This window comes from Pleurodeles waltl, chromosome 8 (genome assembly GCF_031143425.1).
Source record: "Pleurodeles waltl isolate 20211129_DDA chromosome 8, aPleWal1.hap1.20221129, whole genome shotgun sequence".
NCBI classification, from domain to species: Eukaryota; Metazoa; Chordata; class Amphibia; order Caudata; family Salamandridae; genus Pleurodeles; species Pleurodeles waltl.
In genome coordinates, this window is record NC_090447.1 from 1,347,315,890 (window position 1) to 1,347,331,506 (window position 15,617).

At 44.0% G+C, this 15,617-nt stretch overlaps 1 protein-coding gene across 1 annotated transcript in view; it reads left to right on the forward strand.

The window, feature by feature from the left end:
* The window catches only part of PDGFD (platelet derived growth factor D), a 985,364-nt gene that overhangs the window by 808,587 nt on the left and 161,160 nt on the right, over positions 1-15,617 (forward strand). Inside the window, exon 6 of the mRNA XM_069202356.1 lies at positions 10,553-10,767. Coding sequence (XP_069058457.1) covers positions 10,553-10,767 — 215 coding nt within the window. The remainder of the gene's footprint in view (positions 1-10,552; positions 10,768-15,617) is intronic.

Sequence of the window (15,617 nt, forward strand, 5' to 3'; positions counted from 1 at the left end):
GGTTGGGTGGATAAAGGGGGTAGGCTGCAGGGCCTGGCCTCCGGCTGGCCCCTGTGGCTAACCTTCACCATGCATGGCCAAAGGCCATGCACGGCAGTGGTTGGATTACCGAATAATAATTAAAATTACCTTACATTTAAAAAAAACATAGAAATTCACTGAAAACACCCAAGGTTACAGGGACATTATAGTTAGGAAATAGAATTAAGAAAAAGAGAGAAATTCACTGAAAAAAAACAAAGGTCACAAGGACGTTATAGTTAAGCTCACATTTCAAACTGAAATAACCATAGAAATTCACCTGGTAAAGTTAGAGTTTTTCAATAACTATAACTCGTGCCCTGAGGTAACTATAACTCGCGCCCTCACCATGCACTGCTAATTACCCCACAAATTACAGCACTCATGACATCTTTGATAACATCATTGATAATTTCAATGTAATATTTGGAGTAAAATTTTGGATTAAAAAATTGTGCATCACGGGGGCTATAGTTTTGTGTCTGGTGACCTTCTTACTTTGCATTTCCCCATCAAACACCCCAACAAAATTATAGTCGGGAGGCTTAGCTCAACTTCTGGACTAATTATCTCCTTAAGCACCTTATCAACGGTGTTCCAGAAATCTTCAAGGTTCAGGAACTGCCAAAACATGTGAAGATCATTCGTCCTCTCTTTGTCACAGTGAAGGCAGTTTTTTTTAGCCCCTCCCAAAGCTGTTAACTTCTCCGGCGACCAATACACCCTATGTAATGTAAACAAATGTATTTTTTTTCAGAAAAGCAGATTTAAATGTAAACCAGAGTATAAACATTGATACTTGCCAGAGATTGGTGACATCCAGAGTTGGCAAGTCTTTTCCCCACTTCTCCAGCAGGGATGGGGTCTCTATCCCTGCCTATATTAGCATCCAATACCATAAAGCAACCTCTTTATGGCAAATGGATCTCTGAAGGAGTTTCTTCTCCCAGATACTCTTGCCTGTCCCTTCCTTCAGCAAGGTGTTAGTCCAGCTGATAATACTTGAATTTGGAAATTTGTAATCCCTGCCTGCTCCGTAAATGTAGACCAGGGTACCAGAGCCTAATCCTCTATAATTTGCCCCCACTTTACCACCCCATTTATCTGTAGGGGAACTGATAGTTTATCTTGATGGCATTCGGGGTGCCTGGCAAATTGGGGCCATGCTGCTATAATATGAAATCTGTAAGGAACCCCGGACTTGAAACCATAACCTGCAGGGTGCTGTCAGAGTTTTTAGTCAGATCTTTTTTTAATACTTCAGGTGCCCAAACCTTTATAGGAAACGGTCTCCTGCCTTCAAAAGATATTGGGCCATTGCCCTCAAAAGAGGGGTGCAGTTAAGTCTGTCATTTAGTAGGGCCCTCACATTTCTTAGTTGGAAGGCAAGATAATATTTATAGAAATACAGTGTCATGATCCCCGTGCTCTTTTTTTCTTACATAGCTTTTTCCATGCAATACAAGCTCCCTTAGATGCCCATACAAACTAAGTCAGGTCCCCCTGTAATTGTTTAAACCAACCCAACTTAAACTCTAAAGGGATTGTATTAAACAGAAAAGTAAACTTTGGGAGAGTAATCATCTTTAAAATGTTTGACCTACATATTTGAGATAATGGGAGGCTAGCCCATATATTTAGGAGATTCCTTGTTTCCGCCCATGCTTTATTAAAGTTGAGCTTAGCAACCTCCTCCAGGCTAGCTGTTATCTGTATCCCCAAATATTACAACTTCCTCTGGGTTATCTGTTATCTGTATCCCCAAATGTTTTATCTCTTGCTGAACTAATGGGCTACTGTAGGCAACATTCCAAAATATAATTTCCGCTTTCTCCTGATTTACAGAGTAACCTGACACCCTACCAAATTCCTCTAGGGGAAGTACTATACTTGGAAGGGAGCCAGTACGTCTCTGGTATATATCATTAAGTCATCGGTGTATAACGCCACTTTCTTTTCCCATCCTCTACTTTTAAAGGGCAGAATGTTACCATTCTTTCTAATCATTATGGCCAGTGGCTCAATATACAAATTAAAAAGAAGAGGGGAAAGGGGACATCCCTGAAGAGTCCCTCACCCATCCTAAAACTCTTGTGACAGATTACCATTAATCAATATTCTGGCTGTTGGATTCTTTTACAAATCAAATCAAATCAAATAAAAAAAACATTTATAAAGCGCGCTACTCGCCCGTGAGGGTCTCAAGGCGCTAGGGGGAGGGGGTTACTGCTGCTCGAAGAGCCAGGTCTTGAGTTGCCTCCGGAAAGCGAGGTGGTCCTGAGGTTGGTGGGGAGGGATTTCCATGTCTTGGCCGCCAGGTAGGAGAAAGATTTCCCACCTGCTGTGGTGCGGCGGATGCGAGGGACGGCGGCGAGTGCGAGGTTGGCGGAGCGAAGTTGACGGGTGGGCGTGTAGAAACTGAGGCGGCGGTTGAGGTATTCGGGTCCCTTGTTGTGGAAGGCTTTGTGTGCGTGGGTGAGGAGCCGGAAGGTGATCCTTTTGTTGACAGGAAGCCAGTGCAGGTGTATCAGGTGGGCGGAGATGTGGCTATTGCGGGGTAGGTCGAGGACGAGGCGGGCGGAGGCGTTTTGTATTCGCTGCAGACGTTTCTGGAGTTTAGCGGTGGTTCCTGCGTATAGGGTTTTTCCGTAGTCCAGGTGGCTCGTGACGAGGGTGTGGGTCACAGTCTTTCTGGTGTTGACGGGGATCCAACGGAAGATCTTTCGGAGCATGCGGAGGGTAAGGAAGCAGGAAGATGATACGGCGTTGACTTGTTTGGTCATAGTGAGAAGTGGGTCCAAGATGAAACCGAGGTTGCGTGCGTGGTCTGAGGGGGTTGGTGCGGTGCCAAGGGCCGTGGGCCACCAAGAGTCGTCCCAGGCGGAAGGGGTGTTTCAGAGGATGAGGACTTCCGTTTTGTCTGAGTTCAGTTTCAGACGGCTGAGTTTCATCTATTCTGCAATGTCTTTCATTCCATCTTGCAGGTTGGTCTTGGCGCTGGTTGGGTCCTTGGTGAGGGAGAGTATCAGCTGAGTGTCGTCGGCGTAGGAGGTGATGTTGATGTTGTGTTTGCGTACGATGTCGGCGAGGGGGCTCATGTAGACATTGAAGAGAGTCGGGCTGAGCGAGGAGCCTTGTGGGACGCCGCAGATGATCTCGGTGAGGTCTGAGTGGAACGGTGGGAGGTAGACTCTTTGGGAGCGGTTGGAGAGGAAAGAGGTGATCCAGTCCAGGGCCTGTCCTTGGATACCGGTGGAGCGGAGGCGGGATATTAGGGTTCGGTGGCAGACGGTGTTGAAGGCAGCCGAGAGGTCGAGGAGGATGAGGGCGACTGTTTCTCCGTTGTCCATCAGAGTTCTGATGTCGTCTGTGACTGAGATGAGGGCAGTTTCTGTGCTGTGATTGGCTCAGAATCCGGACTGAGAGGGGTCGAGTAGGTTGTTGTCATCAAGGAAGTTGGTAAGTTGCTTGTTGACTGTCTTCTCTATGACTTTGGCAGGGAAGGGGAGGAGCGAGATGGGGCGGAAGTTCTTCAGGTCGCTGGGGTCCGCCGTAGGTTTCTTCAGTAGGGCGTTGACTTCTGCGTGCTTCCAGCTCTCGGGGAAGGTGGCAGAAGCAAACGAGCTGTTGATGATGGTCTGGAGATGCGGGGCAATGATGTCGTCGGCTTTGTTGAAGATGAAGTGTGGGCAGGGATCCGAGGGGGCACCGGAGTGGATGGAGTTCATGGTAGCTTTGGTCTCTTCCGTGCTGATGTGAGTCCAGGCGTTGAGGGTGATGGCTGGGGTTGTAGGTTCAGTGGTGGTTGGCTGGGTCTGGTGTCCGAAGCTGTCATGTAGGTCGGTGATCTTACGATGGAAAAAGGTGGCGAGGGAGTTGCAGAGGTCTTGTGAGGGCGTGATGGCGTTGGCGTTGGCGTTAGGATTGGAGAGCTCTTTGACAATGTTGAAGAGTTCTTTGCTGTTGTGAGTGTTCTTGTCCAGTCTGTCTGTGAAAGAAGTTCTTTTGGTGGCGCGGATCAGTTGGTGGTGTTCGCGGGTGGCGTTTTTGAGGGCAGACATGTTTTCTGCGGTGTGGTCCTTGCGCCAGGCTTTCTCGAGGGTGCGGCAGGTTTTTTTAGACTCCTTGAGGGTGTCTGTGAACCAAAGAGGTTTCCTGGTGTTGGTCGGTCTTGGGAGGCTACAAAGCTCTTACTGCCCTGGAAAAAACCTCCCCAAACTGATAGGCTTCCACAGTCATCTGTTAAAGGGACCAACTGACCCGATTAAAGGCTTTAGCCGCATTAAAGGTGAGAACTGCTAAGGGAGCATCGTCCTGGAGTGCCAGACCTATTGCACCCAATAAATCATGTGTGAGTTCATGAAGTTGTCTCCCCTTAATAAAGCCCTTCTGAGCTTCATGCACCAGAATACCAACCACCCTCACAAGCCTCTTGGAAAGAATATGTGTGTAGAGTTTGTAATCTGAATTCAGTAGTGAGATGGGTATATATGACTCACACTGTGCCGGGTATTTCCTGGGTTTTAAAATCAGGCTAATTGTGGCTTCATCCCACGATTTTGGCATCTCCATACCCTCAAAGAAAACTTGATCAAATAGCTTGAACATGAGTAGAGCCAACTCATCTTTGAGTAATCTATACAGTTAATTTGATAGGTTGTCAGGCCCGGGTGCTTTTTCCTGTTTTAGGCTCTTTATCGCTTCGTACACCTCTTCCACCTCTATCTTTACCTCCAGCTCCTGTTGTGATGTTCCATTTAATCCAGGGAGTTGAACACCACTCATAAAGCCCATTATCCGATCCTCTGATACCTCTGAGTCCTCTGTGTAGAGCTTTTGGAAGAAAGACGTGAAAGCATCCTCTATCTCTGATTCCTCTGTACAGTGACACCCTATAACCTCATTTCTAATGGATGCAATGTGGTTCTTTGTCCGGTCTGTTTTGGTTTTCCATGCTAAGAGCTTACTACTTCCTTCCCCATATTCGTAGTGCTTGTACCGGCTGCTTTTCCATCTTCTTCTATTTCTAATTTCTAAAAAGGGCTCTTGGTCTACTCTGGCCCTCTTCAATTGGGCATCCAGACTGACTGATTGTTGTTTATCCAGAGACAACTGAGCTTTATATTGTGATTCTTGTACTGCAGCTATAACAGACTCAAGGTTTCTTATCTGTTCCTTTTCTTATCTGTGTCTATGTGCAGCCAGATTGATTAGCCTCCCCCTTATCTATGCCTTATATGCATCCCAAACCATCTGTAAAGTAGTAGATCCACAGTTTATAGCGAAAAACTCTTTAGTATGACACTTTAGGCTTTCAGCAATCAAAAGAGAAACAAAGCCCGATTTACTGTCCACCTAGGGTTAATAGTCTCTATATCAAAGTCAAGTTATAACTTCACTGCCAAGTGCTGAGAAAGATGTTCCGGGGCATACCCCACATAATTAACCTTTCTGCATAAGCTTCTGTGCACTAAGAAAAAGTAAGTCCTAGAGAGATGGCCATCTTTCTTATTGTAAAAGGTGAATCTAGAGCCTACTCCGCCCTTCCATTGCCAGATGTCAACTAGTCAAGATCTTTCATTGCCTGCTTCACCCAAGATCTTGGCATCCTTTCCACAGAAGAAGAGGAAAATAGGAACTGGAGGTCACCGCAGGCTAAGAGCTCAGAAGATCTGATATACATGATGCCGGCTGGCCACCGGGTCCATAAATGCGTTGAGGAGCCAATTTCAGCTCCAGTCTCTCGGATACAAAGCCCACATAAAGGTAAGGTGGGTTTTACTAACCCTCTTCCTGATTTAGAGAGCAGAGGTTCATCTATCAGGAATCTAGGGATGGGGGGCCACCCGCAAAGAACTAAGAGGGGGAGCGGCAGAGTGAGAAGCGGGTCAGTCAAAAGTACCCCAAAGAACATTAAATGCTCGGAAAATCAGCAGGCTAACATCAATCTGAAAAAGAAACAGGTAAATAAAAGCGCTCCTATTTTGACTAAAAAGAAGGGGGTTGTCCGCTCAAAAGATTCACTAGACGATTGCATGAGTGTCATACCGCTACTGTCATACACGCTAAATTATGTGCTTGGGCTACCCAGTGGACAGCTCAAACGGGGGCAACTTTATTTGTCTCCCAATAAAAAAATGGAGGATTCCCCAGGTAGGGGTTGGGGGCCTCAAAAGATTTATTTTTTTACACTGGGTGTGGGAGCATATGGGGAAAACAGAAAAAATAATTGTCCTCATGGAGTTTATCATTGGTGATCACACTATACTCAGGTTAGGTAGGGACTCACAGGGCTCTTTTTTTATCTAATGTCTACAGACAAGTATGCCCAGTTGAAGGTTCTATCCTGGAACGTAAACGGTCTTAGGGTTAAGAGGAGAAGGAGGAAGATTTGGTAATTTTTGAAACAATAGATGAAGAGTTGGTCATTCTTCAGGAGACCCATTTATTGAGGGAGTAGTGGGAAAACATTCTTAAACATACGAAATAGGCTGGTTATTGTGCAAGTACAAATCGATTCTGTGCGGGAAAAGGTGTGGCGATTCTTTTTTAAAAATCTATTAAGGCAACGGTGGGCAATGTGACTGTGGATTCCAAAGGGAGATGGTTGATTACATGGGTCCTGGTTTAAAATAGTAGGGTACTATGGCCCCAACATAGATGACCCAGCACCCTTCCAGGCCTTATACAACCATTTATTAATTTCAAAATACCCAGTTCTACTGGGGGGCGATTTCAGTGTACTGTTGGATCCAGTTGTGGATAAGTCCAGTCCTAGAGGAACCGTGACTATATATATATATATATATATATATATATATATATATATATATATATATATATATATATATACACACACATATATATATATATATATATATATATATATATATATGCATATATATATATATATATATATAAGTTCGAAATACTCGAGATAAGATCTCAATCAGCCCAAAGGGGTGGTGCGAGAACCGGTACGAGCCAGCCGGTAATTAATTAAACAAAGAAAAAAATATATATAATACTCGCACACTCAGGTTTCAGGAACAAAAAAAAATCAGTTTAATCTACACACAACGCGTTTCGACTGACACAGCAGCCTTGGTCACGTGATATATATCACCAATAAATTACCCTTTAAATACCCTCTTGACATAAACATAGAAATGAGACAATTAACATGTGCAACAAATAACACCACACAATTATTTGCAAATATTATCATAATAGTACTATTAGTGCTAAGATCAGTTCACGCCCCTAAGTATTGCTAGATATAATTTAGATATGATTATTTAAATTTCAAATCATTTCCCCAAATTTATTAATAAAATCGTACTTTCAGTTTTTTATGAAAATTCACTATTAAATTTAAAAGGGAAACAACCACATCAAATAACAGTGCTCTATCTGTTAAAATTCATATTTCTTTCTTCTAGACCGCAATGTCTGTAAAATTATTATCATTTTAAATCAAAATAGAGAATTAACCAGATAGTAAAAAATATACACTGCAAATATATCATCATAAGCTTATTCAGGGCTAAAAACGATCTACATTACTAATTTTAATGTTCTTATCTGAAAATCTGCAAAGTTGATCACCCAATAATAACGTGAGAATTGTGAAGAATGAGTAGAAGAAAACAAGTAGAATTTGGTAGTTCTCCATCCGACCCAGAGTATCTAAAAGGAATATCCAAAGTGAATAAATAGTTAAATCAATAACTGGAAGCTTAGACATCAGATTAATGTTTGAATATAAGATTAACACTCATAGCACATAATTGACCAAAGTGCCTGACCTAAATCTCATAAATTAATTCTATATACAATAAAATTAATTCTATACACAATAAAATGTTAACTCATTACATATGCTGATAAAGAATTTCCTCAGTCGGTAAAAAGACAGATAATAGAGTCTCATCAAGATAAATTAATGGTTATCATACAGATGAGTATTTAATTCCTCCCCCATGTTCAAACCTATCGTGGTCTTAGTCTCTAATTCTAAGATATATACTGACTCTTTTTTCCTTAACACTAATTCTCTGTTCCCTCCCCTATGATGTGGAGGAACATGTTCAATACCAAAATAGGATAATTTGGTAAAATCAGAATTGTGTTTTTCTTTGAAGTGCCTTGCTACCGGATAATGTTCGTCATTTGATGTGATCGCACGCATGTGTTCTAAGATCCGTTTCTTAACACCATGTTTGGTACTACCAATATACCATCGCAGGCAAGGACATTCCAAAACATAGATCACAAAAGGGGTACTGCATGTTATAAATTGATTGATCTGTCTGACTTTCCCAGGTTTACATACAGCATATTGCTTCCGCATAATGCTGTTGCGACATGCTTTGCAATGGCCACACGGAAAGAAGCCTTGCAAATTGTGTTGTCTCAGTTGTGGAATTGAGGTAATATCATTGGACCTCAAAATGTCATATAAACTACGTCCTCTTCTATAAGTGATCTGGGGTCTCTTTTGTATATTACCTCCAATAACTGGATCACTTTTCAAGATATTCCAGTTTTTTTAAATAATATTATTAATCTGTCTTGTATCCTCATTATACGTCATAATGAGTCTAGTCCCATCATTGTCATCTGCCTCTTGTTTGGTAATGTTATCAAAAAGGGTATCAGATCTTTTTATCCCCTTAGTCTTATCAATTGCTCTCTTGATTACCCATTCTGGATATCCCCGCTGTTTGAATCTTATAGTCATCTCCCTTTGCTCAGCCTCAAAAGCTTCATCGGTACTACTAATTCTTTTTGCTCTTAGTAGTTCACCGAAGGGGATACTCCATTTTAAACTGTCTGGGTGACCACTTGAGGCATGTAGTAAACTATTGCCCGCCGTGTGTTTCCGGAACAGTTCAGTAGTAATATTCTGTTCCCTAATCTTTATCACAGTATCTAAGAATTCAATGGAGGAGCTACTCACATTACATGTCAAACCAATATTCAGATCATTTCTATTCAACTTATCCACAAACTGTATAGCCTCTTCTTTTGTTCCTTTCCAAATAATGAAAAGGTCATCGATATATCTTAGCCAAAGAATTGCCTGATTCGCTTCTGGGTATAGTTCTTGATCTTTGAAAATAGTCTCTAGAGGCAATTCTCTGACTGTTTTTGTCAGACAGTTTATCAGAGTGCAGAGTCAGTAAATTGTTGAATACTACACCTGCCTTCTACACCAGCATCAGAATTCTAAGGGGCATATTTAAGAGCCCCTGGTGCCATCTAATGACACATTAGCGTACTTTTTTTTATGCTAATGTGGCGTAGGATGGCCAAAAACCCTGTGCCATATTTACAAAGTGGCGCAATGCATGCATTGCACCACTTTGTAACTCCTTGCACCACATTATGCCTACGCCAGGCATAATGTATGGAAGGGAGCTGAAAAAATAGTGCAAAGAAATCTGAAAGCCACTTTTGGGGACATTTTTAATGCCTGAACAGAGCAGGTGTTAAAAGGAGGCTCCCATTGTTTTCAATGGGCCTCTAGGTACTTTGCAGGATTAGCGTCAAAAAAGTTTACGCTAATCCTGCAAAGCGTCAAACTAGCATAAAAAATGTAGACACTAGTTTCCGAACTACCACCATGGTGCGCCGTATGTTGAATACGACGCACACATGGTGGCGTTAGAGGGGCGCTAATGGGCGGCACTGCATATGATGCAGCGTCACTTTTCCTAAATATGCCTCTAAGTGTTTCTAAAAGCAGATTAAACAATATTGGAGTCAGAATGATTCCTTAATGAAGTATCTATGCAATCATTCATCAATACACTCATCAATTCAACCTTTCATTCGTATGTGTGTATCTATTTTTCCATGCACTCATTCATACATAACTCTATGCATTCACTCATCCACCCATTCATTCTCAAACCCTTTTCAGAAATCTTGGCGATTCTAATGGATTTGTGTGACTACCAACGGTGATGTAATCTACTGCGGTGAAAGGATTGTCACATTCACGAAACTGCCTTACATGGTACTGCTGATAGTTTCAAATACTCTTAAAGTTTGGGAACTTTCATTCGAATGCATTCGTCTTGCACTACAGATTAACATAATTGCTAATGGTATCGTGCATTGAGATGACCAGCAGAAGGAGGAAATGTGCAGTGCAAATGTCCACAGAGAGAATTCTCATGATTAGCTATTCACCTGAAGCAAGATGCATGGTGTCGCCATCTCTTTTGGTTTCACCCCAGCCTTTAATGGAGTTGATCTTGGAATGAATTGTTCATAAATAATCTGTGTCGAGTGGCAGTCAGGGGTTAGTGACCTGCACTGCCTTTCTTAATTGAACATACCTCGGAACTGTGGCGCTAACTCGTTTAATTAGGGTGTAGCCTAGCCTCCCCTGTCTTCAATGAAAATATATTTGACCAGTGCAACTATTTTAATCATACAGATTTCACAATAGTGTTTCTTTTCATTTGAATTAGCATTCCTAATTGCACAGTGATTTCTGAGCAATTGTTTTGTATTGCAGTTGACCTGGACAGGCTGAATGATGACGTCAAACGTTACAGCTGCACTCCGAGAAACCAATCGGTTAATCTAAGAGAAGAGTTGAAACTGACAACTGCCGTGTTCTTCCCACGCTGCCTTCTCGTCCAGCGCTGTGGGGGAAACTGTGGCTGTGGCTCCGTGAACTGGCGAACCTGCACGTGCACCTCAGGAAAAACGGTGAAGAAATACCACGAGGTACTTCTCAGGAATTCTTTATATTTTTTACATTCTTGTTAATTAATATAAGTGCTTTGACTCCGATGTAAAGAATCCAGCGAGACATGCACATTCATATATACTGTATTTTATTTTTGTTTGCAGTGGCGAAAATTATGGGATAGGCTCACAATTTATAGATATTAAGTAAGCAAAGAAGTAGTTACAATAATTTTCAAGTTTCTCTATATTCAAGTTGTCTTATCTGTTTTAGGGCCCCAGGCGCGGATGGTTTACTGCGCCATAACCAATGTGGTTAAGACCTTTTAGCATTGAATCCATTGGATGTACTGAAGCCTCTACTGTATTGAAAAATGAAGCTAAGTGGACATTTCAGCACCTGCCTCTCAGCGTAGTGAAGTCATCAATCTAAGGCTTCTTAGGGAGCTAGTACGGAGGTAGAAACTCAGTCTAATTTCTCACACAGTAGACTTCAATGACGACTGTCCACGCCGGGCTTAAACATTTTTTAAGAAATGGAAAAGTACCTTATTACAGCGACGCTGCAATATAGCAGAACTAGATTATGCAAGGGAATGCATGGTTTTAAAAAGCGGCTACATCTAAGGTAAAAGTAGTCTATTAAGGCAAATGCTGGGAGCCATCTCACAGCGGGAAGTGCAAGCAGGTTACTGTGTCCACGACCTGCAGGTCAGTCTCTTAATACCCGCATTCTCGGTGGTTCGAAATTAGGCTCACAGTCTCAGTTCTGAGCCTCTCACATCTCTGGGGCAGTGTTTGATTATCATGTATCCTCCTTTTTGCAGCTGGAACCCGGTGCAGGGTCCTCACTAGATGTGCTGCGGGTGCGTGTTGCAGCCCCGCATTCTCTCTCAGTGCTACTAGTAGAGACACAGGCAGCACAGGCATTTAGCAGGTGCAGTTGCAGTCAGGTCCAGTCAAAAACCTACCAGTCAAACAGTGATGACAGCCCACCTACAAGTCACTGGTGAGTATATTGGGGGCCCTGGGGATCAAAGGACACAGGATGGCACCAGTACACATCACAGTTCTCAAGGGGGGGGTAACACGACAAAGACCATGGGAGGTGGTCATCCTTCTCTTTATTGACACAGCATGCCAGGTTCACACAGGAGGCATTATAATTTAAGGGGGCATTCAACAAGCTATCTCCCCATTTATTTTTTACTGCACTGTGACTTTGTGCTGCTTTATTGGAAGCAGTCGCGGCTTGCAGGAGGGAGAAGGGGTGGGGCGGTGTGTGGTGGGGGGTTAAGGGGAGCGACCAAAACAATAAAAAAAAAGAAAAAAAAACTTACATTTTTTTGCCGCGCCCCCTCCGAAACGCTCCTCATCTGCAGGCACAAGCTCCCAGCCTGCCCTGCGTCCAGTCCTAACGCTGCTTTCATGCTGCTGGCAGCATGAAAGCAGCATTAGGATTCAACAGAGCGCCATGGCTGGGCGCTCCAAGGCAGAGTGGGAGCCTCTGCCTGCACTCTCCAATCCGGCAGTGCGTTGCCGGGTTAGACAGACCCTAGTGCGCATGTATGTTTGGCCGGCCCGAGACAGCTGGACAAACATACATGCACAGCACTCCCCCATAGTCCCTGTCACGCCCGTGGCCCCACTCCCTTTGCAGTGAAAACATAATAAACATAGTTTATTATGTTTTTACTGTAAATGTTTTGCAGCTGCTGCTGCTGGCGGGGCAGTGGGGGGGCGACGCTCCTTTGCCATAGCGGAGGAGCCACTCCTGATTGGAAGTCTGTAGTGCTTTATTGTATTCACATTGTAGGTGAAAGAAGCACCAAAATCACATTTCACATTGGACCAACCCAGAGAAAAGTGGAATGTGCTTCTATGGGTTAACAAAGGCCCGAGTGCAAATATAATATTAACTTGGACATTTTTGCACTCCTTCCCATAATTTGGGTTTTGGTCACATTTGTCTAAATCAACCCTTAATTACATTATGAATTTGAACTACCCTGCTGGGCTAAGATAATTACTTTACTGCTAGCAGTTAGATCGAAGTCTCCCTCCACCTAATATTTCTATTTGGCAAGGATAAGCCTGCTCCTGAGAGAGGAATAAGATTGGAGCAGAATCTGCCTAAGTTAATTAAATCCACAATGACATACAACCCTGGGCATGCCTTCGGTAGTGACGGGCTTAAGGTTCTCAGGGAGCACAAGAGCTGTGCAGGTCCGCAGGAGCTGGCAGGTATTGAGGGGGCTGTGAGAGCTTCCATGCGGTGCCCAAACACAGAACTGTGGGTGCCCCACATGGGCCTGAAACACTGAGTTAAGAAACAAAATGAGGGTATATGCTCCAAGCATGCACAATGTAAAGGAAAAGAGCAGAAAGTCTACTGATAATCAAAGGCAGTGCCAGGACCTAAATAAATTAGGCGACAAGGACTCTCCCTGTGAACCCCTGCAAGGGCATAAACATGTGCATATTTCTTGAAAGTGATGCTCCAAAGGGAGCAGGGGCACCACCTCAAATTAAATGGCTAGGGGGCTTCCAGGAGAGTAGCAGCCCCCCAAAGGAGCCTTTTCTTTCATTTTGATTCAGTCACCCTAAATCTTCAGTGTCAGGGAATACATGACCCCAGGAGAGGTTTGCTTTGTTCTAAGCACTCTTGGAGCTGGGATTTTTAGTTTTGTGGCACAGGGACATTTATTTATATGTTTGAATGATCTGAGGTTGCTTGCAGATAATATGAAGGTAGAAGGAGACTCATACGGCCCATAGAGTTGAATATTGATTTCTTTATTGATATGCATATTGTTTATACCATCTGATCTGACCCTAGTAGTTCTTGAATCTCCTGTGGACTGATCAGACCCCATCCAAACATAGAGTGGAGCCTAGACAATGCTTAAGAACATCTCTTGTTCTTGTCTGGAGGGTTTGTAAATGTGCATCAAAATAAAGCTCTGCTTGCCCTGCATCTTGTGTCGTTACTCAATATGGGAATGTGGGCTTGTTAGACTGGGCAGCCTTTGCGTGGCCTCCCCTAACTTTTTGCCTCTTCTTCCCAGGTTGTTGCTATGTGCTGGACTCTGTTTTTGTTACTCTGGGCACTTTACCACTGCTGACCAGTGCTAAAGTGCAAGTGCTCCCTATGTGAAATTCTATGTGAAATTGCCTTTTCCATGATTGGCATATTTGATTTACTAGTAAGTCCCTAGTAGAGTGCACTAGAGGTGCCTGGGGCCTGTAAATCAAGTGCTACTAGTGGGCCTGTAGCACTGATTGTGCCACCCATATGAGTAACCCTGTAAACATGGCTCAGACCTGCCACTGCAGTGTGTGCAGTTTTAAACTGCCAATTCAATTTGGCAAATGTACCCACTTGCCAAGCCCAGACCTTCCCTTTTAATACATGTAAGGCACCCCTAAGGTAGGCCCTAGGTAGCCCCGTGGGCAGGGTGCAGTGTATATGTAAGGTAGGACATGTAGTGATGTGTTTTTACACGTCTTAAAAGTGAAATTCTGCCAAATTCAGTTTTCACTGTTGCAAGACCTATCTCTCTCATAGGTTAACATTGGGTCTGCCTTTTAAATAATCTTGAAGTGCAATTTCCTTTGAGGGCAGATAGAAATATGGAGTTTGGGTTCTCTGAACTCACAATTATAAAATGCATCTTTTAGTGAATTTGCTTTTTAGATTGTTAGTTTGAAAATGCCACTTTTCAAAAGTAGGCATTTTCTTGCTTTAACCATGCTGTGACTCTGCCTGTTTGTGGATCCCCTGTCTGGGTCAGACTGACAGTTGGGCTTTTTGTGAATCTCCTCTAGACAGTGACACAAAGGGAGCTGGGGTGTAGCCTGCATATCCTGATGAGCCATCTGGGCAAGCGTGGAGGGAGGAGTGGTCACTTACACCTGAATGGGCTGTGTCTGCCCTCACACAATGAGTCTCCAACCCCCTGGTGTGTGTCTGGGGCCTGGCCTGGGCAAGGCAGGATCCTGTAAACAACAGAGACTTTTCTTTGAAGTTGGACAACTTCAAAGGCAGAAAGGGGTATAAGTATTGGACCCAAAACCTCAGACTTTGGATTTCTTCAAGATTTGCTTCTGGAACCAAGAGGAACCTCTGCCAAGGAGAAGAGCTAAAGAGCTGAAGAGTAGTGCTGCCCCTGCTAGTGATTGTGCTTTGTTGGGCTATCCTGCAGTTGCTGCTTCTGCCTGTGAAAGGGGACAAAGACTGGACTTTGTGCTATATTCCTGCTTGAGAAGAATCTCCAAGGGTTTGGACTGAGCTTGCCCCCTGTTCTGAAGTCTCAGGACCATCAAAGACTTCCTGTGCTAGCACCTGGACTCTCTGCTGAGACTCCTGCCATGCCAAGTGGTGCCTAATCTAGTCCTTGGGACCTTGAAAGGAGATGCTGGTGGAAAACCAAGAAAAACCAAGTACACTGACTCCGGACGACCCTGGACTGACGCCGCTGCCGGATTCCTCAACACTGCCTGCACCTGAAGCCATGGTCCTCGCTGGAGTGTGACGACCCCACAGGCCCGTTGCAGCAGCAGCCCCGCCGAAGTCCCTGACACTGTGAGTCCCGAAGTTGCATGTCACCAATGTCCGTGACATCCGACTTCACCGCCAGATATCGACCTCGCCGGAAGTGCGCGGATCCAGCGCTTCGCACTGATGCTGCCTGACCTCCACCATTCTGTAGCAGGGATCCGAATCCTCTTTGTGACGCCTCTGCTCTGCAGCACTGGAACCGACGCTGCCTCGGATCCAGCGACGCCATGATCCCCCACTCCGGGCACCAGCTTGTTTCCTCATTTTCACATGGTACTGTACTTGGGGGTCTGTGTGACTCCGTGACCAGTGCCATTAGTATCGGATT